Source organism: Amphiprion ocellaris, chromosome 22 (genome assembly GCF_022539595.1).
Source record: "Amphiprion ocellaris isolate individual 3 ecotype Okinawa chromosome 22, ASM2253959v1, whole genome shotgun sequence".
NCBI lineage: Eukaryota > Metazoa > Chordata > Actinopteri > Pomacentridae > Amphiprion > Amphiprion ocellaris.
Genome location: NC_072787.1, coordinates 8,483,582 through 8,508,436, shown reverse-complemented (window position 1 = coordinate 8,508,436; position 24,855 = coordinate 8,483,582). Strand labels below are relative to the sequence as shown.

The 24,855-nt window shown below is 38.9% G+C and overlaps 1 protein-coding gene across 8 annotated transcripts in view; it reads right to left on the bottom strand.

Annotated features, from left to right (window-relative positions):
* The window catches only part of slc12a7b (solute carrier family 12 member 7b), a 68,745-nt gene that overhangs the window by 31,531 nt on the left and 12,359 nt on the right, over nucleotides 1-24,855 (bottom strand). The window contains exon 1 of one of the 8 annotated variants that reach the window (XM_055007102.1): nucleotides 22,951-23,332. The exons of 5 other annotated variants lie outside the window; for them this stretch is intronic. In XM_055007102.1, the coding sequence (XP_054863077.1) occupies nucleotides 22,951-23,071 (121 nt within the window). In that variant the 5' untranslated portion in view covers nucleotides 23,072-23,332. Of the gene's footprint in view, nucleotides 1-8,540; nucleotides 8,746-22,950; nucleotides 23,333-24,855 lie in introns of those variants that run through there. 2 more of the 8 variants (XM_055007104.1, XM_055007103.1) reach the window with 2 other exon arrangements.

The window sequence follows — 24,855 nt, the reverse complement described above, 5'->3', positions numbered from 1 at the left end:
TGAAATCCACACCAAATACAGTTAGGACTGACAGTGGTTGTGGCTGTTTGCTTTTCTTTCTTTTCAATCTCCTCTTCAAGTAGATATTTTCTCCTCTCACATTGCCATCAACAATGCAAAATTCACAATGTAGCTAACATAGGAAACACTCCATTGTTGAATTTTTTGATTGCTCAAAGAACTGCAGTTACGTCCAGTAACTACAATTTATTAAACATTTGTTATTTTGCTGCACTTGGAATCAATGCCATGGTTGAAACTGTTAGATACTACACTGGAAACATATCGGTTGAAAGCACTGATGGAGGCCATTTCTGTAAACGTTCGAATCATCTAACACTTGCCTCACATTCATGTGGAAACCATCTAATCTTATCTGACACTATCTTTCAAAGATTTAAACTCATATATTTGTTATGTTTGGAAAAGCATGGCGAACCCGCTAAAAACAGAAAACAACTGGATCTCATGAGAAGTAAAACAGATACACAATTTTAAAGGTTTCATATTTAGACCTCATAATGGTTCTTACAGTCTGCAACAGTAATATGGAAACAAACTGTTTTGTGAATTTCATCTTTGTGAACCACAACAGAACTCAGACAGCTGGTCCATGCGACACACAAAAACGAAACTGTCTTCAGAGAAAGCATTCTGGCACCAAACTGTGAATCACGTTGTGTCTTTGATGCTGGGGCTGACAACATACACAGAAAGGCACTAAGTAAACACTTTGCATGAACAGACAGCATAGAATGCAGGGCTAAGATACTCAACAAGCTGCTGTCAAGTCCAAGTGTGAACTCTGAGAAATGTGTTAGCTAAAGATTATCTGTGCGAGTGTGTGCTTCCCATTCCCCCACCATCTTAGTTTATTTCACAGGTAATTATGTGATGGTGTCTATATTGACACCACATATGCAGTCAAAAATGCAAATATATGATGCAATTGCCTAACACCAATGCAATTTTTTGGATTTAGAGAAGAAAGAAATGTTCAAACTAAGCAGGAGGAAGTTCAACTCATTTATTTCAACAATTCAGATTGACCAAATTTTCTTTCTTCTTCTAAGGTTTAAAAAGAAGTGACAACAAAACAACCCTCAGGCCGCTGTTGTCTCAAAGCTATGACTCTGTGAGTGAGGATTGAGATAAAGTGTCAGCAGCTGAAGTAGATCCCGCTTCTGCCGTGCAACAAGGGTAATAATAAAACTCTGCTGGTGTAAGCCTTTGCAAAACAAACACGTAGTCAAAAATGTCACATTGTGTTTTATAGACTATAAAGCACTATAAATAAAAGCCAATAGGACAAACAGTAACACAATAAATATGACATTTAAATGGAATTCAAGAGGAAAATTACAACAGGAAACAAAACAGATTTGGTGACTATAGAGGAAGTTCAAACCACGGCACCCATAAAAGAATGAACAAAGAACAGAGGACAGAAAATCAAATGGACAATACTTTTATCCAGACAATGAATGCAGCAAGTCCAGAGGTAAATTTTGCATTAAATAAATGTAGTAGTAACAGCATCTAGTAGTTTTAACAACTCAAATCCATTACAAATATTTAGAGGAGGAGAAGCTGTTTGCAAGCATTAGATGTGTGCAGTAAAGAGCAGTTTACTAGTCTCTGGAAAACTACTTTTTCTTTAAACCTCCTACTTTTAGAGGTAAACGCTTGTAAAAGGGCTAAATAGTGAAGGTGATGAATGCAGTGTTTATCTGTGCAAGCAGTCTGGCTCTTTGAATTTTGTTAACCCTCAAACTCAACCTGAGAGGCCTTCAACAAGCTGTGTACCAGTGACACAAATGCACTTAAGGCTGCAACAAATTATTTATATTTTTGCTTAATCTGTTTATTATTTAATCAATCAATCATTTTGTCCAGAAGAGTTCAAAATCCAAAACACAGTCATTTAACAAGGAACATGATCAAATCTTTCCATTGTCATCTGAATCCAGCAAATGCTTGGTATTTTTAAGTAAAAAGCAGGTGAAATTATTTTATCAAACTATTTTCTGCTAAAAACTGTGAGGGATCCTTAAACTTTGTTTTAAAATAATTAACGTCCTCACTATCAGCATCTGACTGTCGGATCCAACAGTCACACTGAGCCAAGCAAGAGCTGCTAAGTGTAAAGATTTAAGGCTTTATCTTTTGTATTTTGATAATAATCCATATTTTCAGAGGGTGATCTCTTCATGTCAGTTCTACAGGAATATCTGGTGTGATTGTTTTTGTGTTCATGAAGTATTTAAACCAAATAATGTTACTGACTGATTAAAGTACTCTAGTTAAGAAAGAGTCACTTTTAATGTTTGTGTTTCAGGCTACTTGTTACTTTTGATTCATCACTGCAGTGCACTCAAGATAGCACAGGAAACATTTCTAATCAGAAATCAGGATTTTTTTCCTACTCTCCACCCCAGTTACACCCAGTCTCTTCCGGTCCTCCTTCATTCATCAAAGGAGCTGCCTATGCTGAACTCTGCCTGCAGTGAGGATTTCATGGGTAACTTTTACTGCCTGATCCAGCTGCAGGGGGAATAAGAGGCTTGCAGCGTGGCTTAGCCCAGTGGTAATCACAGAGAAAGTCATTATGTCCTTGTGCTGTGTAGCTCTTTAAAACACAGCCTGCGCGAGATAGCGAAACATATTAGGTGAGGACTACGTTTTGGTACGTGTGGATAACTGCGAGTGAATTTAGGATACCATACAGTGAGGATGCAGCTAAGGGTGAATCATCCTGTCAGTCAGCACTTAGTCCGTTAGACTCCACAGGTAATCATTGTCTTAAGTGACACTTGATAAATCCTCTTTGAGACAAGGAAGCAGGCTAAAACTGGCAGTACTGTTTCCAAATCAGGTGCATTTTCACTTGTAGAACATGTCCACATGTAAGGTGGTTTAGACGTCAGTCAGGAACTGAACAGAAATGTCCACCTATCCCTCAAGGTAGGTGGGCTGGAGGAAATACGGTCTTATGCTGCAGTTAAGACACATAGACAGAGGCTCCAACTGCATCTCACAGTCTTTACAAGCAGATGGAATTTCTTTAAATAAGGGGGCATTGAGTTAGGATTATTTTGTCAATCTGTTTTCAAGGTCAAGACTGAGCATTCACGTAAGAAATGTTCTGTGATGTACTTGTTAAATATCAGATTTCTGCCTTCTGAGCTGAAAAACTCCCACTGCTTGAAAAAAAAAAAAGGTTATTGAATTAAAAACATTAAAACTTCATGTTGATTGACTACCTGATCCAATATCTAGCATTTTTGCGAATATCAGTATTTTTAGTATCAGTTATTATTTAAAACACAATTGATTTACTACTAGCTATCAAAACAAAAACAACAGGAAACAGACTTTGTATTTGGATTTATAGCATCTGAAAAAAAAATGCTTTTTTAGAATTTGTTTTATTTCTCTGTTGCTTTATTTGCATCATGATCAAGTTGTGATCTCATGCTTTTTTAAGCTAAAAATATCATGTGGCAACAAATTTGCCCCACCTCTATGTCATTAAATCCTCCACTGACCTCAAGGTGCACTTACACATCATCATCATCAGAAGCAAGGAAAAAGTGCCAAGTGCCACAAATCTCCTCTTTAGATGATGCATGTACTGAAGCAATTGTTACAGCAGATTATCTACTAAAGAAAACACAAAAGGACAGAAACAGGAGATAGCAATGGAAGGTGAAGATTATCTGTCTGTCATTCTGTCTTACATATAATCTGGAGTGCTGGAGTGGAAATGTCAACATTGTGTGTGAGAGTGCTTTTGTGTGCTGTGGTGAACAGTCCAGAGGGACATGGTCTAGATTCATATACAGTAGCAGTGATAAGACACTGGCCTAGTTAACAGATGTTGGCCTCTGTTCACATTACACATGTTACCTTGGACAAACTCACATTGCTTCTTGGAAACTTATATTTATTTCTAAACGTGCTCAAGACACTTTGATTGCAGTTTCTTACGAAGGTGGGACCTCAGTTATGTGTGCTATTGGCATTATCATGTAATAACTGAATGAACAGTCGTCTGGTTAAGATTACCAAAAGGCCAGAAATATCCCTTTGTGTGGGTCTTAAAATTTGGAAGAAACCAGTTCAGCTATGATGACTGACCAGGTACATTCTGCTCCTTGACACAGTCCAGCTTTCCACCAAACCTTTACATCATCTTTTCTCATGTCAGCTCGGGAATGCTGACAACGTGCTGCACATATAAGCTAGTTCAAATAGAGCAATTGATGTAAATGTTAGCAAATATGCACCTGGGTATGAGAGGAGAATGAGAGTGAAAGAGCGCAAAGCTGAACATAAAAGCTACACCAAGTGTGTGTGTATATGCAATGCCTCCCGCTTGCTCAGACTAAAGCAGATGCACAAAACAGCTTGTCATTAAAAAGGCAATGATTCCAGCCGAAGGGATAAATAACTGTCTGTCAATAGCCTGTCAAATAAAGGGCATACAGGGTTGCAGTTTGTCTATTTAATTACTCTCCCTTTATTACTTTGCAGTTACTGAAATATACGTGTGCAAATACAAAACAACACAACCAACAACAGAGGACTGAGGACAGTGCTGTGCATCTGAAACATGATGTCCAATGAGGCTGTAGCTTTTGATGGATGTTCCAGTCCATTTGTTATTATTATTATTATTATTATTATTATTATTATTATTATTATTGTAGTCATGACAGGAGTTAGGAGTAAACACATTTTGCCCCACGAGATTCTCTATTTTTCAAACCAACATTTAACTTTCAGTACCTTTAAATCAACACACAGCCCCAAACCAACAATGGGGGAACAAACAGAAGTGTTCCATTTGCCATGTCGCCAAACCTGACTCAAAATGCATGCCACGTTAGCTAATGTTGTTTAGTGACAGCTGGTACATAGTCTGCATGCACTATAAACAGGCTGTTGCACCTTAAGGCGCGTGACCACTAGATGCGATTTTCCCGCACGGGAACGCACCGCATCTGAAAATCACACGGACGGTGGGCGGTCACTAGCAGACCACAACATGGTCACGTGACAGCGCTTTCAGCTTGACAGTCCGACAGATGAGTCGGATAAACACAGCGGCTCGGCCGCAAACTTTCCCTTTTATTGCAAAAACACTAATGCGTGCGCAGGTACAGCTGTTATAAGCTTCTCCTCCATGGCGAACTGTGTTCAACACCTGCCGACCTTCTTTAAGCACCTTGCCTGCCCCGATTGGACAAACGCATCGACTAGGGGGCTGGTCTGCTCCTGGATTTCAAGCCCGACCAATATGGCGGCTCGGCCGCAAACTTTGTCTATTATTACAAAAACACTTTAGCAAAAGTATTTATGAAAGCATTTGAGGCGAGAAATAAGCTGTGCAGTAGCTGAATCGGTCCTTGTTTTATTTCACGGATGGCTAGTTTAGATGTTGGAGGACAGTTTCACGATGCGTGGAATCTCCGCATGCTGGAGTCCAGTCTACTCTATGCAAATGAGCTGCGGCCCGCTCCAGGTAAACACACTGGATCGCAGCTGAAAATGCGCCGCATGTGGCATGCTGGTCCGGTTGCGGTGCGTTTCCAGCTGTGATCCGGTGTGTTTACCCGGAGAGGGCTGCAGCTCATTTGCATAAAGTAGACTGTACTTGTACTTTATGCAAATTTGATGCAGCGTGCTGAGATTCCACGCATCGTGAAACTGTCCTCAAACTTCTAAACTAGGCGTCAGTGACCTAAAACGAGGACAGATTCAGCTGCTGCACAGCTTATTTCTCGCCTCAAATGCTTTCAGAAATACTTTTCGCTGAAGTGTTTTTGAAATAAAAGTGAAAGTTTGCGGCCGAGCCGCTGTGTTTATCTGACGCGGCTGCCGGAGCGTCAAGCTGAAAGCTCGGTCACATGACCACGTAGCAGCCTTCTGTTGCTCAGTGCTGTCATGTGACCATGTTGTGGTCCGCTAGTGACCGCCCGCCGGCCGTGCCACTTTCAGATGTGGTGGTTGCCGTGCAGGAAAATCGCATCTAGTGGACACACGGCTTTAGAACTTCCCTGTGTAGCATTATTAGGCACATTCAAAAAATGATTCAGTGAGCTTGGTGTCCACATTTATTTTTGTATTTATCTGTGCCATTTTGTCATGCACTGAGGGCAGCACTATTAAAATTTAAACATCAGAAGCCAGACTGAAGGAAGCCGACGACTCAGAGTAATAAAAAGAGGGAAAAAGGGTAGAAAAGCTTGAAATCTCTTGTGTAATTGTTGATGAATGAATGCAGGTGTGTTTGATGGTGAGGGCTGTGTGTGTGTGTGTGTGTGTGTGGGTGTGTGTGTGTACATGTTCTACTTCTGCAGGTGGTGAGGACACACTCACTGGGCTATAGCACATTAAGTGACCCCTAAAACTGTGACATTGCTAAAGGGTATATAGCATGTAATCACCATGTACAAATGAACACAGCTTAAATTAACTCCCCTCAAGTGAAACCACAACCAACCCTTTTTCCCATAATTTCAAAAGGTAGATAGAAAGAACGCCTTAGTATGACTAAAGGTATGACAGCAATGCAAACTGTGATGCAAAGTTTAAATCAGTTCACTTTTTTAGTTCGAGTGTATGATGATTATATGTATCTATTTACTTTTGTCAGCGTTTTAGATTTTTATTATTTAAGTGGACTTGTTTCCTGTATTAATGCATTGACTTTTCACTTCATTAAATTAATTTGCAAATACTGCAGTCCCTGAAACAGAAAGTGCATATTTGAGTGGCACAAACATCTAAGCAGTTTGACAAAAAATAACTACAATGTGTGTTGCACATCATTATAGTTTTTTAAGAACTTAACCTATAATTGAATGCACACAAAATAGTATGAATTATTTTTTTGACAAAAACTGCTACAGAGACAATGTTAGACTCTAAGCTGACTAAAAAAAATGTGCATGTTGTTATTAGAAAAGCCAGAATAGGTGGAAAATATCATTCTGGCAATTGCCTAAACATGCATTCACACTGTACAGCACTATGTGGATTTAAAATCCAATAAATGCTCTAGAGCACATCATTTTGAGAAATTAAAATGCTACTTTGACATATCATAGGTGGTACACTTGTCTCTTGAAACACTTTAAATGCTGTTTTATCTGAAGTATTACAAATTTTCTATATTAAACACTTTTACAAAACATGACATGTATGTAGGCAAGCATCATGACTCATTTCCTAAATGTTACAATTCAGTCCAGCCTACAATGAAAATCCATTTGTGAGTACTTCAATTTTTTTTTTTTTTTTTTAAATGGTACACATGCACATATGTAAGAAAAAGCCTCTTGACACCATTAGAATATGCTTTTTTCTTCAAATTCATGGTAACATGGCAGGATAAGCAAGAGTGCAGATGGTTATGAGAATCCTCAGCGTTGGTATACGCTTGACCTCCCCATCTGAGATTTAAATTGCATTCTTTTTATCACAGCCAGTGTTGTTACATAAGGGGATGGGATTCCCTGACACTGCTATAGTGCAGTGCAAAATGGATGATGGTTATGAGTCCAGACAGCAGTTTGTCATTTGTCAAAAAGTGTCAGCTGTTTATAAGCCAGTCTTTTCTGCTAGTGTTTCTTTTCTAAATTCTTCTCAGCATTTTGTGTTTGTGATGATATTACTGGCTACAGATGATGTTCAGAAGCTGGGGTTTAAGTCAGATTTCATCAGCACTCTGCTTACTGACTGGTGCAAATGTACCAGCAGGTACACTAAAGATGTGCTAATGGTTGTGGTAATAAATGACCATGCATCCTATTTATAACCACTAATCTGCACACCGTGATGACGCTGTAAGCTGCCTAACACTGCCAATGTTAGCCAACGGGTAACAAAAAAGGACAGACAGAGGTAAAAAAAAAATAGACATGCAACCTATCACAAGTTCAAATGGTACGGGCAAAACATCTGTTCCTTCAGCTCAAGGTTAACATGAAAGGAAACCAGCCATTATAAGCTTCAACATTAAGAAGCAACAGAAACTAGAAAGATAACTGATTTCATATCTATGCATTTTAGCAAGAAGATGCTTGACATCAGTGAACACATTTTTGGGTCCCCGTCCAGTGATTCACACAGGATTACATTTCTTTCAAGTAGCATGACTTTTGATTTTATAATTCCCAAACATCAGACTCACAGCAAAGCATTTTGCTTCTCAACCACTTAAAAAAATCACGCTAAATCTACTATATGGACAGAAAACACTAAAACATTTTAAAGGCTAGATTTAGCTTAAGGACAGTATTACACAAGACAAAATGTAATTTCTACCCCAGGTGAAATACAGAAAGCAACTCATCAATAATACAGCTATCTTTAGAAACCAATCCTTATAAAGAAGAAATTAAGTTACGGTTGAAGAAGTAAATATTACACACTTAACCAGAGACCTCCACAATAATCACAGTTTATTATATCAAATATAGTGTTGCTAAGCAAAGGGCAATTAAAGCAGTACTTCAATCGAGAAAACTTACCCTTCCGTCGAGAGCCTCCCCTGTGCTCCATTCTGGGGAGCGGGGCTGAAAAGGGAGGTGAAAGGGAGGGGGTCCAAGCAGAAGTTCCTAGAGAACTCCAGTAATGGGGGTTCAAAGTATCGAGACACTGCTAGTGAGGTGCAGAAGTCAGGAATGCTGGCTGTGCTGTGTGGATAATGTGAGGATCAGCTATTTCTGTGACAGTGTGTGTGTGCGTGTGTGTGTGTGTGTGTGTGTGTGTGTGAAAAGTGGCCTGTGACGACGTTGTCAGCGACATCAGCCATGCATCACAAAGCACTCTCACCCTCCCACCGAAAGACCTGCAATCTCACACACACATAGACACACACACTTACCGCCCTTCCCTTAACCTCCCTGAGCTACTGATCCCCACCACACTTGTGTGTGCATGTGTGAATGCACACACAAAGGGGAGGAGCAAAGAAAGCCAGGGAAACAGAAAGTGGTAGTAAAAACAGATTGCTTTAGTTGAATGTAGCAGGAGGAAGAGGGATGGATATGCACGCATGCAGGACTAACAAGGAAGAAGTAAAATTTTTTTCTTCACAGAAAGCACAGTTTTACAAGCTTGTGGTACTGACAGAGCAGAGACAATACTTGCCATCCTAAGTAAAAGCCGTGCAGTTTATCACTTTGAATCAATAAGTGTTCACTATTTAAAACTGCAGGCGCTGCCTGAGTAAGCAGTTTAATTTACAATGTGACCTCCTGTCCAACCTCCAGGGTGTCATAGGTGGAGATGGTCAATCGATCAGCACAGCACAGAAACACAGAATAATGCCACTTGGAACTGTGAGGACACCTAAACACCAAGTCTTGCTAACCCCTCATATATACCTGGCATTACTGTTTGGTAAATGCCATCAACTTTAAACAATTATCAAAGCTGTTCTGGATCGTTTTCAACCATCCACTCTACTCTACTCTTCCAACAGTCACTTGTGAACTGCCATCTGAATTTAATGACTGGATGCCATTTAATTTACTCAAGCTAAATAGCAATAAAACTGGGCTCATGCACTCTAAAAACTACTTTTGGTAACAACCAAAAAACTACACAACAATTTGCATCAGTGTTTTTGAGTGATGACAACGACTAATGAAATTACAGTCAGGTCCATAAATATCAGGATATTGACACCATTTGCAACATTTTGACTCTGCACACCATCAGAGCAGATTCGAAATGAAACAGTCAAGATGTACTTTAAGTACAGACTTTCAGCTTTAATTTGAGGGTATTTGCATCCAAATCAGGTGAATGGTGGAGGAATTACAACACATTATATATGTGCCCTCCACCTTTTGAAGGGACCAAAAGTAATTGGACAAACTTACATAACCATAAATCAAAATGCCATTTTTAATATTTGTTTGAAAATCATTTGCAGTCAATGACAGCCTGAAGTCTGGAACCAATAGACATCACCAGATGCTGGGTTTTGTCCCTGGTGATGCTCTGCCAGGCCTCTACTGCTGGTCTTCAGTTCCTGCTCGTTCTTGGGGCATTTTCCATTCAGTTTTGTCTTCAGTGAGTGAAATGCATGCTCAACTGGATTCAGGTCAGGTGACTGACTTTGCCATTGCAGAACATTCCACTTCTTCACCTTAAAAAACCTTTTGGTTGCTTTCGTGGCATGCTTCAGGTCATTGTCCATCTGCACCGTGAAGCGCCATCTGATGAGTTTTGAAGCATTTGGCTGAATATGAGCAGATAATATTACCAGAAAGGCTTCAGAATTCATTCTGCTGCTTTTATCAGCAGTCACATAATCAGTAAACATAAAAGAACCAGTTCCATTGGCAGCCATACATGCTCACGACATCATACTACCACCACCATGCTTCACTGATGAGCTGGTATGCTATGGATCTTGAACAGTTCCTTCCCTTCTACAGACTCTTCTCTTCCCTTCATTCTGATATAAGCTGTTCTTTGTCTCATCTGTCCATAGGATGTTGTTCCACAACTGCACCGGCTCTTTTAGATGTTTTTTTTTTGGCATACTTTCAGTTTCTGATGCTCACCAATGGTTTATACCTTGTGGTGAATCCTCTGTAATCACTCTGGTAAAGTGTTCTCTGAATTGTTGACTTTTACCTCCTGGAGAGTGTTCTTGGTCTGGCCAAGAGTTGTGAAGGAGTTTTTCTTGACCAGGGAAAGGATTCTTCTGTCATTCACCACAGATGTTTTCTGTGGTCTTCCAGGTCTTTTGGTGTTGCTGAGCTCACCAGTGCATTCCTTCCTTTTTAGAATGTACCAAACTGTTGATTTGGCCACACCTAATGTTTTTGCTATCTCTCTGGTGGGTTTGTTTTGATTTTTCAGCCAGATTCCAAAGGCAAATATCACACTTGAAATTAACTCTAGACCTTTTATCTGCTTCTTGTAAATGAAATAATGAGGGATTAACACACACCTGGCTGTGGAACAGCTGAGCAGCCAAATGTCCAATTACTTTTGGCCCCTTAAAAAGGTGGAGGGCACATTTAAAATATGTTGTAATTCCTACACCACCGAATGTAAATACCCTTTTGAGGGTAAAAGGACACGTGTACAGCTGTACTTTGAATAAAATGAATGAACAAACTTATAATATGTTCCTTCCCAATGTGTATAGGCAAGTGTCTCTCTGTTGGGTAATAAGGCACTGGAGTCTGAAAGATGAACGATTTGACAACCATTTTTAATTTATTTATTTTAGTTAGTGCCATTACTATTAAAACTATTAAGACCTTTGACATATAGTATCACGACATTCACTTTACTCCTATATTAGATTTTTCTTGGCAGAACAATATTTGTTCGACATTGCCAGAGAATAACAAACAAATTCCTAATTATAGATCATATATAAATATAAAATAAACATTTACTCATATTTACTTATTTAGAAAATATTTTTCTACTTAGTGGACATCAGCATAGCAGTATTGTTGAGGCTTCATGCCTTAGTCTGTGCCATATACACCTAATCTGAGCTCAGGCTGAGCTAAATGTTAGCTGAAAACAGCCAAAGATGTGCTACAGCTCCACAAACTGGATAGACAACGGCAGACAAGCCTCTGCCCCAGCCACTGAAGCTTTGGTGAACCTGGCACACTGCTGCCTTCCTTTGTATTGGCTGCCCATTAATCTGTTCATCTAAGAGCGTGTCAGGTGGACACTAATCACTTAACCAGATTAGGCTAATCCTGAACTTTTTATAAAACACAGAAGCAACGTTGAGGCTCCAGGGTTGAGGAAGACATTGCTTTAAAGCCCCGCAGACAAAGTGCAGCTCAATTTCTGCTGCCGTCTTCTGGCCACGAGCCACATCAGTCAGATGAGTGTTCTTTGTCAGCCTGATACATGCTGGTCTTTTAGGAAGTCTTGAACTCATCAGAACATCTACACAGAGACAGTGTCAATTGCGACATAACCTTTGAATTTTTTTGCAGTTTATGACCAATAATTCAAATAATTAACAAAACGACTTGCACACTACTTCAATTCGCAACCTGTCACAAGCAGTTTTTACCCAGCTTCCACCAGACCACATGAAGACAAAACTGAACATCTGCTGCAAGCATCAGGAAATTGACAGATGTGTGAAGGCAGAGCTTAAAGAGGGGCTATCAACTCACACAGTAAGAAGGATTTAGTCGTATCAAGCTCCACTTGGTTTGATGTCAGATGGCCGCTGTTATAGTTATTTTTGCTTGTGTACGTATGCGTGTGTGCACATACATGTCTGTGCGTTGCATTTAATGACGTCCTAAGCCTTTAAAACTATCAGGTAAACAACATAGCCTGTTATGCAACACAAGGCACAAAGTAAAGGACAGAAAAATAAAGGTTAGTGACAGTCTGTATCAGTGTCTGCCTAGAGAGTGATTTACTGGATACTTTAAACATCCATTCTAGGATGGGGAAAATTACTGTAAATTGATCAGACTGTCACAAGTTTAATGTCTTTTGAATGAAGAAAAAAACAAACATGATTCAGACATAACAAACAGTGATTTTGCAACTGGGTTTGGAAATAGCATGTAGGACAAAAAAATTTTCATTTTATAGTGGTGTAATTTTATATAGATCAGTAACTGGAAGTAGTTGAGAATGCATGGGTACAAGTCAGAAAAAAAAAAAGAGGAGGAGAATGGGAGTCAGCCAAGGTTAGTGGGATCAATGTTACTTAGTGCTGCTTACACTTGAATCCTCATTGCCATGAGTAAACACTAACCGTTGGGATAGGTGAGAAAAAAATAGTACATTAGTGATTGCAGGTACAGAGTAGGTGCTTTTACAAAATGTCACTCAACTTCCACTCCAAAATTATTAACAAAATACAACATTTCTGTTTTTGAGCATAGTATTTTTTGCTTTACAAGAAGAATCCTTGACTAAATTAAATAAACAATTATCCAAATATTTCAGGACTTTATAGGACAGGTAAGAGTAATGAACGAAATTAACATTTTTAAATTAACCATACTTTGTCTATATAAGATGGAATTGAGCAAGTAACTATTAACTATTTTGTACATGTCTGATATCACTTCAGCCACTCTTATGTTTTTCTATGATCATGCTGTGGCAAAAGGCTCAATAAAAACTCTCCTGATGTTCTGCTAGATGGATGCTAAGATGTCTCAAAGACAGCTGCAAGAATTATTTAAATCAGCTTTTAGCAGTAAATTAATCAGCAACTATTTTAAAATTGTATAAATCAGTGTAACCCATTATTTCAGAAGAAATGTCAAATCTCTTCGGACAAAAGCAGACAATTTGAAGAGGTCATCTTGGGCCTTGGAAATGCTGATTGAAATTTTTTACCATTTTCTGGAATTGTATAGACCAAACAAATAATCCATGAATCGAGAAAATAATCGACAAATTTACCAACAATTACACCGATCATTAGCTGTAGCCCTAGTCTGAAACATTTTACACACCGATACATTCAGTGCAAAACACAAAGCAGAATGTTTATTCCTTATATTCCACTTTTTCAGTTTTACTTAATTTTATATAAAATCTACAATGTATTAAAATTTGCATATTTTTTTTCTTCTTGCATTGCTATGGTTCGTTAATGACATGTCATAATGCAACAAACAAAAATGGATGTTGAACAGTTCAAAACGTACACATCTGTATTGTAATTTGAGCTATACATTGCAAAAATAAATGAGCAGGTAGAAATGCAGCAAAATTAAGTCTGTCACATTCAGACACTGTGCATTGTTTCCTTAGGATGTTTCTACCTAATCCCGTTCAAATTTTCCCCAAAGGTTTTCCCCACTTGGAATTTTACTGTTAATGACAATCACAGTGTTACTGAATCTGAGCCTCCTGCATGCACAATACTAATGAGTTACGTTGTGGCCGTTGCTTGTGAATGTTCCAACTCTTTTTCTAAGAAATCGTGTTTTTCTGTTCACTGACGATGTAAAAATAGCGCTAAATACTACAGCTACTGCATGAGAAGTGTTGTTCAAGTTACAGAATTTTAGTTTTGTTACACTTACTATTTAGTTGTTTCAAAAGTAATTGAATTACTTTGACAATTACATCAGAAAAAATGAATTAGTTACTAGTTATTTTTAAATGTCTACTTCAGTTCTCTTATGAATACATACACAGTCTAGCCATTTGTCATTTGGGTATTTTGCCTAGTCCGTCCTGTTTATTCTAGCCAAAAGTGCAAATGATTAAGTCGTGAGAACAACAAATTCATGTGGATTCTCTCACACAGTTAAATCTTTTTATCTCATCCTAAGAATTCTCTATCCAAAGAAAGCAAAACAATATCCTTTTATTGTGACATCAGGCAGAAAAACAATAGAAACCACACGCACACACGCGCACACACACACAAACACACTTATCCAGAAGGTGTCACTATCTCACAATGTTTAAGTAACGGTGTGTGCATATAAACTCCCAATAGACACACTTTTACAATAAACTGTAGCTGCAGCTTGCATGTTACATTCTAGGATTTCATCTAGAATCACACCAGCCTTCCCTCTAACCCCTCTCTAATAACTCCCAGTGTCCATTTTAAACGGAGCCAAGGCAATTTAGAAGGATATGATGGCCTCCAGGAACCAGATGGCATTTGGACTACCAACATCTGGTTCCTAGATTATGAGAATATTTATTAATATAAGGGATTGTGAGAGGTGTTTAAACAACTGAAGTAGAGGGGAGTGTCCACACTCTATTTTAGTACTTCCAAAAAAACGCTATTTATTATATTAGCATAGGTTGCATATAAAGGTCTAATGCTTAAATTATTTCCTTTAAGAAGCTAAAACAAGTAAGATGACTGAAATGCTTTGAGTCTCCACAAGAGGCAGAGCTCAGCTAGAAGATGATGTTAGATTTTTATTAGTCAGCATGAGGACATTGCCTTGTTCCATCTATACAGTGAGGTCAGAGGTCATCTTTGAAGCTGGCAGAGATTCAGTGTCACACACACATTTCAGCTTTCAGCAGAGGTTATTATTGCCAACAGAGAGCTTACATGTGGTTACCACAAGGCTTTTTGGCTATGTCATGTATTAAACTATTGTGAAGTCATCATAAGCAGCATTTTCCACATTACATAACTCTTGGCTTAAAGCCAGTAATGTACCTATTAAATAATTAGTAAAGAAACAATCATTTCCTAGAAAATCAGTGTAGATTTCTTGCTATACTCAAAACAGATGTAACCAGAAAAACAAACGGTAAACCCCAAACATGGTTGCATGTAAAATTCCTAAATTAGTCATGCGATGAATATGACAATGGAAATGTAGCCAAATCAATAATAATAATCCAAGAATACACTTGATAGTATTGCTAGTGACCACATCCTAGAGTGGGAACATTTTAATAGCTATTAATGTGTGGCTTGGTTCTAACCTGACTATTCCCTACTTAAGTTTTTATTGGTTTGTTATGATTGGAACAACAAAGCCACAGCATGTCTGTGGAGACGTATCAACACTGTCACACTCACAATGTCCAGAATTTAAACTGATAAAGCAAAGTTTATCAGTAAATAAGTGACAAAGCTGAAGTGCAAGATCTTACAGAGCAGAACACGTCACAAGAAAATAAGAAACGAACACAAAACACAAAATGAGGCCAAGAAGTCAACAAATGTTGGACTTTCGCATTCTGTAAAGATGGCAAAAGATGATTCTTTTTTTCTGGACATCAGACTCAGAGATATCCGATATGTTAGGCTTGTAATCATGGTAGAAGATAAGCAGCTGGAGGAGTTTATACAGTCTGTGACTCTATGTAAACAAAAGCCAAGTGACCCCGAGAGCATTACACAAACTACAGCTGACAATGAAAGGATAGTGGGAAAATAGGCAGCCATAAAAACATGTGCATGCTTACTGGGTAAGGGCTTATCAGAGACAGCACATTTAGAGCAGGGGGCTGGTGAGAACAAGATCACTGAGCAGGAAATAGGAAGCAGCAGTTGGAGAGGGTAGGACTGTCTGTCTGAACAACCAGTGCGCAAAATGATAAATTCCACTTGGTTTAAATAATGAAGATTATATCCTACTTTTTGGTTTTATCATATATTGTTCATTCTTTCATGTATACATTTATCCAGGGGATAGTCTAAAAATGTTTATAAAGCAAGCTCTCCAATGACAGGAAATGAGATTTGTATTTGGGCATTTGTTGGGAATCTCTTCCTAATTGTGGGTCTTTGCCAGCCTCAAAGCTTTCTTTATCATTGTATGTAGGACACATGCTTTGGTTTCACTGCCCTCCACACATCAAGTAAAATCTCATAAAATTTTGCATTTTGGTGACCGGGTGAAAAGTTAATGTAGGAATGCCTTTGCTTTATTCTTTAAAGCATGTAAATCACTCAATACTATGTGCAAATGTTCACCTTTCAGTGCTTGCCTTCATATACCAAACAATCTGTAAAAATTCCAAATCATATTATGTTATGTCTCATTGTCTCACTCACTACATTCCGAAGTAATATTATTTTCACTACCTCCCTCCTTCTCTTTTCTCTGCATCATTTCTCCCTTAGAACATACACCGGCCAGCATACCACACCACAAAGATAAAGGACAGCACAAAGCCTGATTTAACTAAACAGCCATACACTAGAAGCAAACTAGAATATGTGAGTACGATTGTTTCTGCTAAACAGTTGTTTGTGTGTGAGGGCTTGTGGATGCTCAAGGTGATACCCTAAACTTTCAGAAGTGCATTAAGCAACTATGCACAGTTGCAATTCATGATACAATATTTCTAAAGAATTACTGGGGGTTTATTTTAATCATGTTTCCATGACCCATTGACAGGGTGGAAGTACAGACATTGAATAACGGTGTTAGATTGTTTTGCTGTGAAACAGATAAAACCATCAGAACAAGGAGATATGGCCAAAGCAAACACACTGCTGAGAGTTGGGCAACATTGTAGGGTCAGGTTGGACACATGCTGCAGTATAAATAACCCAAAAAAGAGTTTTCTAACTGGTACTAGAGGTCTGCAGGCGCTTTAAAATGAAACCAAGACCAGGTCTGTATACGCGTCTTTAAGACGTGACACAAATGCAAAAAATCTGTTATTGTTATATCGTTGTCCTTTTTTCAAAAAGGAAAATATACACTACCGGTCAAAGTTTTAGAACACCCCAATTTTTCCAATTTTTTTATTGAAATTCAAGGAGTTCAAGTGCAATGAGTAGCTTGAAATGGTACAAAGTGGTGAACTGCCTTAGCTAAAAAAAATAAAAAAATAAAAAAGGTTTACCCAAACTGAAAAAATAATGTACATTTCAGAATGATATAAAAAGGCCTTTTTCAGGGAAAAAGAAATGGGTTAACAACTTAAAGCTGTTCTGCAGCAATGGAGGTTGATCAAGGCTTAAAAGTCGGTGCTACCAAATCCTGCAGATGTCCCAACTTTTTTGATTATTTACAACCCCCTCTGTCTGCATAAAAGCAGTGTTGGAACACCATACCCTCCAGAGCATTATTTGAACAGTACTGTGCTGCAGAAAGCAGTGTGTTGCTATGAAAATGGCAAGGAAAAGGCAATTAACAATAGAAGAGAGACAGACCATCATAACACTTAGAAATGCTGGTTTTTCCTACAGAGAAATTGTGAAGAAAGTCAAGGTGTCAGTGATTCAAGTTTTCTTAATCATCAAAAGGCACTTAAAAAACTGGAGGAAACTATGACAGGGAGAGGTCTGGAAGACCCAAAGCTACAACAAAATCAGAAGACAAGTTTCTGAGAGTCAGCAGCTTGGTGATAGGAGCTCACAGGACAACGGCTTCAAGCACAGCTTTATAGTGGTCGTAGTAAGAAGTCTCAGTTTCAACTGTGAAGAGAAGACTTGGAGTTGCAGGTTTGACAGGTGGAGTTGCAGCAAGCAAGTCATTTCTAAGACGTCAGAATAAGACAAAGAGGCTTGTCTGGGCCATAAAACACCACCAATGGACTACTGAAGTAGTAGTTGAAATCTGTGGTTCATCACACAGGATTTTTGTACGCTGTCGAGTAGGTGAAAGGATGGTTCCTCAATGTGTGACATCAACTGTCAAACATGGAGGAGGAAGTGTGATGTCTGGGGCTGTTTTGCTGGATCCAGGGTCGGTGACTTGTACAGAGTGAGAGGAACCCTGAACCCAAACGACTACCACAGCATTCTGCAGCACCATGCAGTACCCTCTGGTATGTTCTAGTTGGTCAGGGGTTCATCTTACAGCAAGACAATGACCCAAAACATCAGTCCAAGCTATGCCAGAACTACCTTATGAAAAAAGAACAAGATGGTGAGCTTGAAAACATGGAGCGTCAGCACAGTCTCCAGACTTAAAGCCCATGGAGCTGGTTTGGATGAACTGGACAGAAGAGTGAAAGCAAAGCAACCTACAAGTGCCACACATTTATGGGAACTTCTGCAACAGAGTTGGGAAGAACAATCTGAAGAATATTTGATTTCCATTGTGGAAAGAATGCCACGGGTGTGTTCAGCTGTTACATCTGCCAAAGGTGGCTATTTTGATGAGTCAAATACTTAGAATACATTTTGTTTTCTAAATAGACTGTTTTCTAAATTCATTTGTTTATTTTTTCTATGCGTTCATGTCAGAGTACAATGAGACATTAACATGCATAATTACTAATTTCCAATAAAAAACTGGAAAAATTGGGGTGTTCGAACTTTCGACCGGTAGTATATGTTTGCTTTTCTGCTTTTTCTTGTCTGACATTACAGTATCTTTGGATTTTGAACTGCTGCTCAAACAATCTAAGACATTTGAAGGCATCACTGTAAGAGGGGCATTTATCACAGGTTTTTAATATATTTTAGACCAAACGATAAATTGATTAATCAAGAATATATTTGGCAGATTAGTTGGTTTAGAAAAGTGATTAGATGTGACATGATTAGATCTTAAACAATTTGTGGATTAACAGAGTAACAAAAGCGTGAGGATGTTCATTTTAGTGAACAAAATGTAATTACTCTTGTATTACTGTTTTAAAGACTAAATAAAGCAAAAAATAAAATGATGCAGTTACAGCTGACAATGCCATACCTGACTAGAATGGAAGAAACTACTTTTCCAGCCCAGTCATACCTGACACTACATTACAGACAATACTGTATGCTTATATGACAGCTTGCTGAAAGCATATTAAATGTGTTGCTTGTGAAATGCAGCTAGTAATATAAGTACTATGCAAAAGCATAGGCAATTAGAGAGTTAACAACATAATAAGGAGAGACAGAGAAGCAAAAATACAGACTGCCACATACAGCTTTAAACAGAACCAGATCTGCCTGGGAAATAAACAGGAAACACATGTCCAGGACAGATGGGCAAACAGACCAACGGACAACGGCAGAAATACTCCAATCACCTGCTTAGTTTCAGCTTCAACACAACAGAAAAAAGGCTGAATTTTACTACAGCAGCTTTACACTGACATTTGTAAGCAAGCAGTTTATTAGTGGGTCACAACTAACCACTACAATATTTGTTCTCCTAATACTACTGAAGCCACAAGCTTCAGACCATACCTAGTCTGTCGTTTATCCACAAGGCATGGCTTGGCCATAAGTTCTGAGTATGATACCCAGTGTGGCACAAGGAAAACAGTGAGGAAGTAAGGAAGACATATTCATTCTTGAGGAGTCCATACTCTGCACTGCACTCCCACTGAGTATTTGACCAGTATGACTTTCTAGCTCACACATCATCCTACTCCACCCACTACCACAGAGATTCTGCTCACTCCCCTCTGGAACACTGTGTTCTGTCCAAAATCTGTATGCTCTATGTAGCAAGCAAATGCATATATGTAGTTACGTTCATTATTTTAAACCAATTTTACTATTGTGCTACTACATGCATAGGAAGACTTTGGGAAATGGAGAATAATCCTTAATAAAAAACTAAAAAGCAAACATAATCAGCCTCAGCATGTGACAGTGTCCAGAGTCCCTCAATCGCAAAGCTTTCGTAATTTGTATGAACAATTTGCTGTATTCAGGTGACATTCCTGGTTCCAAAGTGTTATCAGTGAAAAAAATGAGGGCTACAATAAGGTGATGAAAGCATTTTTAGGCCAGACACGTACATCATACACTTGTTATATATACATTTTCAGAGAAGCTATCAGATGTTGATTACAGGTTTTAGCAGTATGTGGTCAAACAGAGACTTTCAGCTGAGACCAGTTACACATAGCAACAGCTACAGTGCACTGGCATTATCACACCCATGCAATAACAATGAGAAGTGTTGCAAATGTTTATCCTGAGGTCCTGAGGTGTATTTCATTGACAGAAGACAGGTCAAGGTCGACCTTTGTGTTTCAATATGGAACCACATTTAAGAGTTGAATATCATAGATACGTGATAAAGCATCACCACAACAAAAACGTCAAGAGTTCAAAAATGGCACAAAGGGATGATTGTTGATGGTTTAAGTGACTTACCTTTCAAAGGGGTAACTTAAGGTAAAATGTAGATACGAGACACAAAGGCAAATGTTGTGGTTTTCAACTGAGGCAAGTAGTTGAGCTGCTCTCGTGTTATTTGGTGAAATTTGCATTTGTTCAGGTGACTTGGGAGCACTGAAACTTCTATTTGACTTTAACAGAAGACAAAGGTTAAAAATATTTTTTTGCATCATCTCCTTTATGTTTTCACTGATCTGTATAAGCTAGAACCAACACGGTACAAAGCAAATGTGTCAAAGGTAAAGCTGGACCTCCAAATGATGGGTTCATGAGAAGCAGAGTGAGTGGGACATCAGTATCAATTTCAGGAAGGAATAAGCAATGAGAATATAATATAAAGAAACAGGGAGGGAGAAAAGGACAAAGGAGAAAGAGTGAATGAGTAAAAACTGGAGTCCATTACATTACAGCATGGGGGTGGGGTCTCACCTCCCCCCATTCAGCCAACGGGAAGCAAGCCAGCAGCATAATCAATAACAGGAACTGCTATTTGACTCTGTCCTCACTACACATGTTCATGAGCTTACATCATTTATGCTATCAAGAACCCTCCCTAGCAAAAAACACAAGACTAACACCTTCAGGACGTCTCTCTTTCCAGTGTGCAAAGTCTGCTAGTATCATTTGATGATACTATAGTCATCATGTTGTCACCAAGACAACAAAAATGTACAAAATAATACAGTTTGCATCCTTTGTTCTAGCATATACATCTATGAAAGAGGACCTGTGGGTTTGTGTTAACAATAGAATGTACCTCCTTAAAACAGTCTCATTACAAACAAAATAACGTGTGGTCCTGATGCTTCCACAAGCCAAATTACAGCACATAATTTTATGGCTTTAGTTCAGATGAATGGTCTCATCCCCTGCTCACCCACAGTTGTTGCCCCTACAGCCTTTGTCACAGACAAATGATGTGCATTCGTACAAACAAGCACAGGAGAAACCAACGCAGTATGATTTTCTGTATAACCATCATCATAAAATGCCATTCTCTCTCCCACAGTCTGTAAAATCTTACCCAGCATGCAGCCGTAATTGCAGCTTCACAGCAGAAATTAAGCACTGGGAACTGATTGGCTCAGCGCCATGTAAAGTGCTGTAAAAGCAGTAACTTAACTAACAACAATCTGAAAAAAACATGGAGTGTCAAACAGGAGTTTGTTAAATATGTACTCCATGACCTCCCCATGTTGAATGGTATGAAAACCATGGATGTTGCACTGGCAGTATACCTTCAGACATGTTGATGTTAATACTGTATGCAGAGGCCAGAGGGAAAGGACAAAAATATGTTCTAACACCAAATCTATAATGTTATATTGATCTATATGTACAGGTACAAGATGAAGTCTGGGTGTTGGGAAACGGTATTCAAAGTTAAGCACGCTGTTATCAAGTCCAATAAGCTGGCCCAGTTCTGTTTTAACTATCAGCTAAAGAAAAATCAGGACATGAATCAGGTTTCTCAAAACACAGTCCTGTTTTGTTCACCTATAAATGACACATATTTGCTGACATACAATACAAACACTGGGGCTATTTAAGTTCATGTATTCTGCCTTGTGTTCTGTCTTGGTCAAGGGTCCTCAAGGAAATATGTCATGTCTGAGCCAAAGCATTGTGTAAAAGTTCTGTTATCCTGTTGTTTGTAACACCATGAGGTTCATTGCAAGGTCTTCAGAGGGTGAGTCATGGTAGAGGTTGCATGTCAATGGTAATCAACACAGAGAGATGTTAAGAGATGTGAAAGTCATTGGTGTTCCAGTTAGACCATAGGCGTTGGTCTTGTATTTGTTACAACAGCACTAGGAAACGTGGCAATAGACGGAAATAAATAAAAAGAGAAAACAGATAAACAATAAGCTGGTTGTTAATGAAGAAGCAAGACAAAATACACTGAAACCAAGAGCACATGAGAAATCTAAAAACATCACACACCCCTCCATACCACCAGTTGTGCTGGGGGATAAAAGCAAATTGAAAGGGGATTCTGTCATGCAACAAAATCAAAGTCAAACTCCTTTCAGTGGCAGTCGCATGTGAGGAAAACTATCATCTCACGCAGCTTCTGGAAAATGAACAAGCTTTCCCTAAAATTCAGACTTCCCTGCACATTATCCACCCACACACTGCCATAAACAGTTTTTTTAAATATAGGCAACAGTAGCCCTTGCAATAAAGCCAAATTATCAGCTTGCACTCGATTCTGTAAGCAAAGTCTGTAACTCTCCAGAGCTTTTTCTCAATCTACAATCTCAACAGAAAAATAAAGATGCATTCCAGCTTTAAAAGGGTCTAAAGATTGTTTGTAAAAAATTGTTCTGATTTGCATTAGATGTCTATGTGATGGAGATGAATAAAACAACATCTGATCTCACCTGTGGTGCCCTCATCTTCCTCTTTCAGCACATTGTTGTCATCCACATCCTCTTCCTCATTGCTTTCGTCTGCCTTTCTTGTGTTGTCCTTCACCGGGACCACAGTGAAGTTGGTGGGCATTTTTACACCATGTGCTTCCTCTCGATGTCTCCTGTTTGTCACACTCTTATCTCTCCCTGTTTTCTCCTCCCTCTCTCTCTGTTCAGCTTCGTCTCGTTCTCTCCTTTTGTCCAACAACTGTCACTCTTCTTTCTTGTTCTCAGTTGTTTGCTTTTGTTGCTCAGATTTACTGCCTTGGTGTACTTTAGCCTCCTGGGCAGACCCTCAGTCTTACTTCTCAGTTTTTTGTTCCTATCGCTAGGATTCTGCTGTCCACCCATGTGACCCCGACCCCCACCGCACCAACTATCCAAATAAGGAAGAAGAGGACTGCCCCGCCCAAAGGGGGCAGTACAACAAACACACACTCTTGCAGAAAACATGACATGCATTTGTGCTCATCAGTGTGTGAGAGCATATGTACAGCTCTTTCTGTGCCTGAAGGCATATCCTCCGCCCAGGAATGCGGCTCTGTCACACACAGAACAAAAGCCAGCAATGTAAGCTTTTGTTCAATGAAAGGAGGAAGTCCAGAGCTGCTCCATTCAGGAAAATCTTATAAACATGCAAATACACACATATACATTTGCTTACTTCCTGTGCGGTGTTATTTGACCCTGTGTGCATACTCCAAAGTGGGCAGTGCTCTTTTTAAGATGCATACAAGCTGGCTAAAAACACAATCCTACAGAGAGTTAGCACATACAGTTGGACATGCTAACATGGTCAGCTTCTGCTTTACATGCATATTTGATTATCAATGTACTGTAATGTTAATTAAAAAAAACAAAAAGAAAGGTTAATAGATAACTGAAGGAGGTATAGTGTAGAGATGCAAGATTTTCAACATAGTTTATAAGGCAGTTAAGAAGAAATAAAAATGTCACCTCATTTGTCTACTTCTTCCAATGACATATCGCCCAGAGAAAAGTAAAGAATAAAGACACCATTTCCTTATCAAAAGCCTCCTGTTTCTTAATCAGTTTTCTACTGTCTCATTGTTCTACATTTAATTGAGCAGTTCTGTTGCTGCTTATATTCAAATCCATCAGCTGATCGTATCACTAACTCAAAAACAATGAGTCATATCCTCAAAGTACAGGGTTTACTGGAAGTGATGTGATATTAGGAATCACACCAAGCATCCAACACCCCTGTGTGATGGGAAATGCTAAGAGAAACTCTGCTTGACCAAAAAGCCACAAAATTTAAGTCTGATGACCAGCTCTTTCGTAATGTTTCAGCTCTAGACCTTAGTTTGGCTGCTAAACACATGGAGACCCACCCAGAACAAAAGCCTCTTCATTTATTTCCCCTACATGACGACATACCAGATCAATACAGTGAAGGGAAGGGTTGGGGCTACAGGAAACAGGAAAGGAGGTGGTTGAACAGAGGGTTAGAGACTCAAAGAGACAGAGATGGGTAGAACAACCTTCAGGAAAGCATTTCCTCTTTTTAGCACTATGACTTATGCAGGCTGAGAGTTCATTTCTGAAGAGTGAACTAGACGAAAATTCCCTCTGGCATTACAGTGGTCAAGACTACTCCTGAATCTGGGCCTTGATGCTGCCAACATCTTGAGGGAAATCTGAAATATCTAGACATTCAGTCTGTTAGATTGGCATTTCCCTTGTCTGCAGTTGTGACATATAAAAATGACATAACATTTTCTATTACATAACTGTTCATGTTTGTAAGTCTTGTCTTCAAAAAACAGTCCGCTTTCAATAAACATCTCACAATTTCAGTAAGTGGGTGTGATTGCAAATATAGTGCTGGATCCAGACTACACACAAATCAAC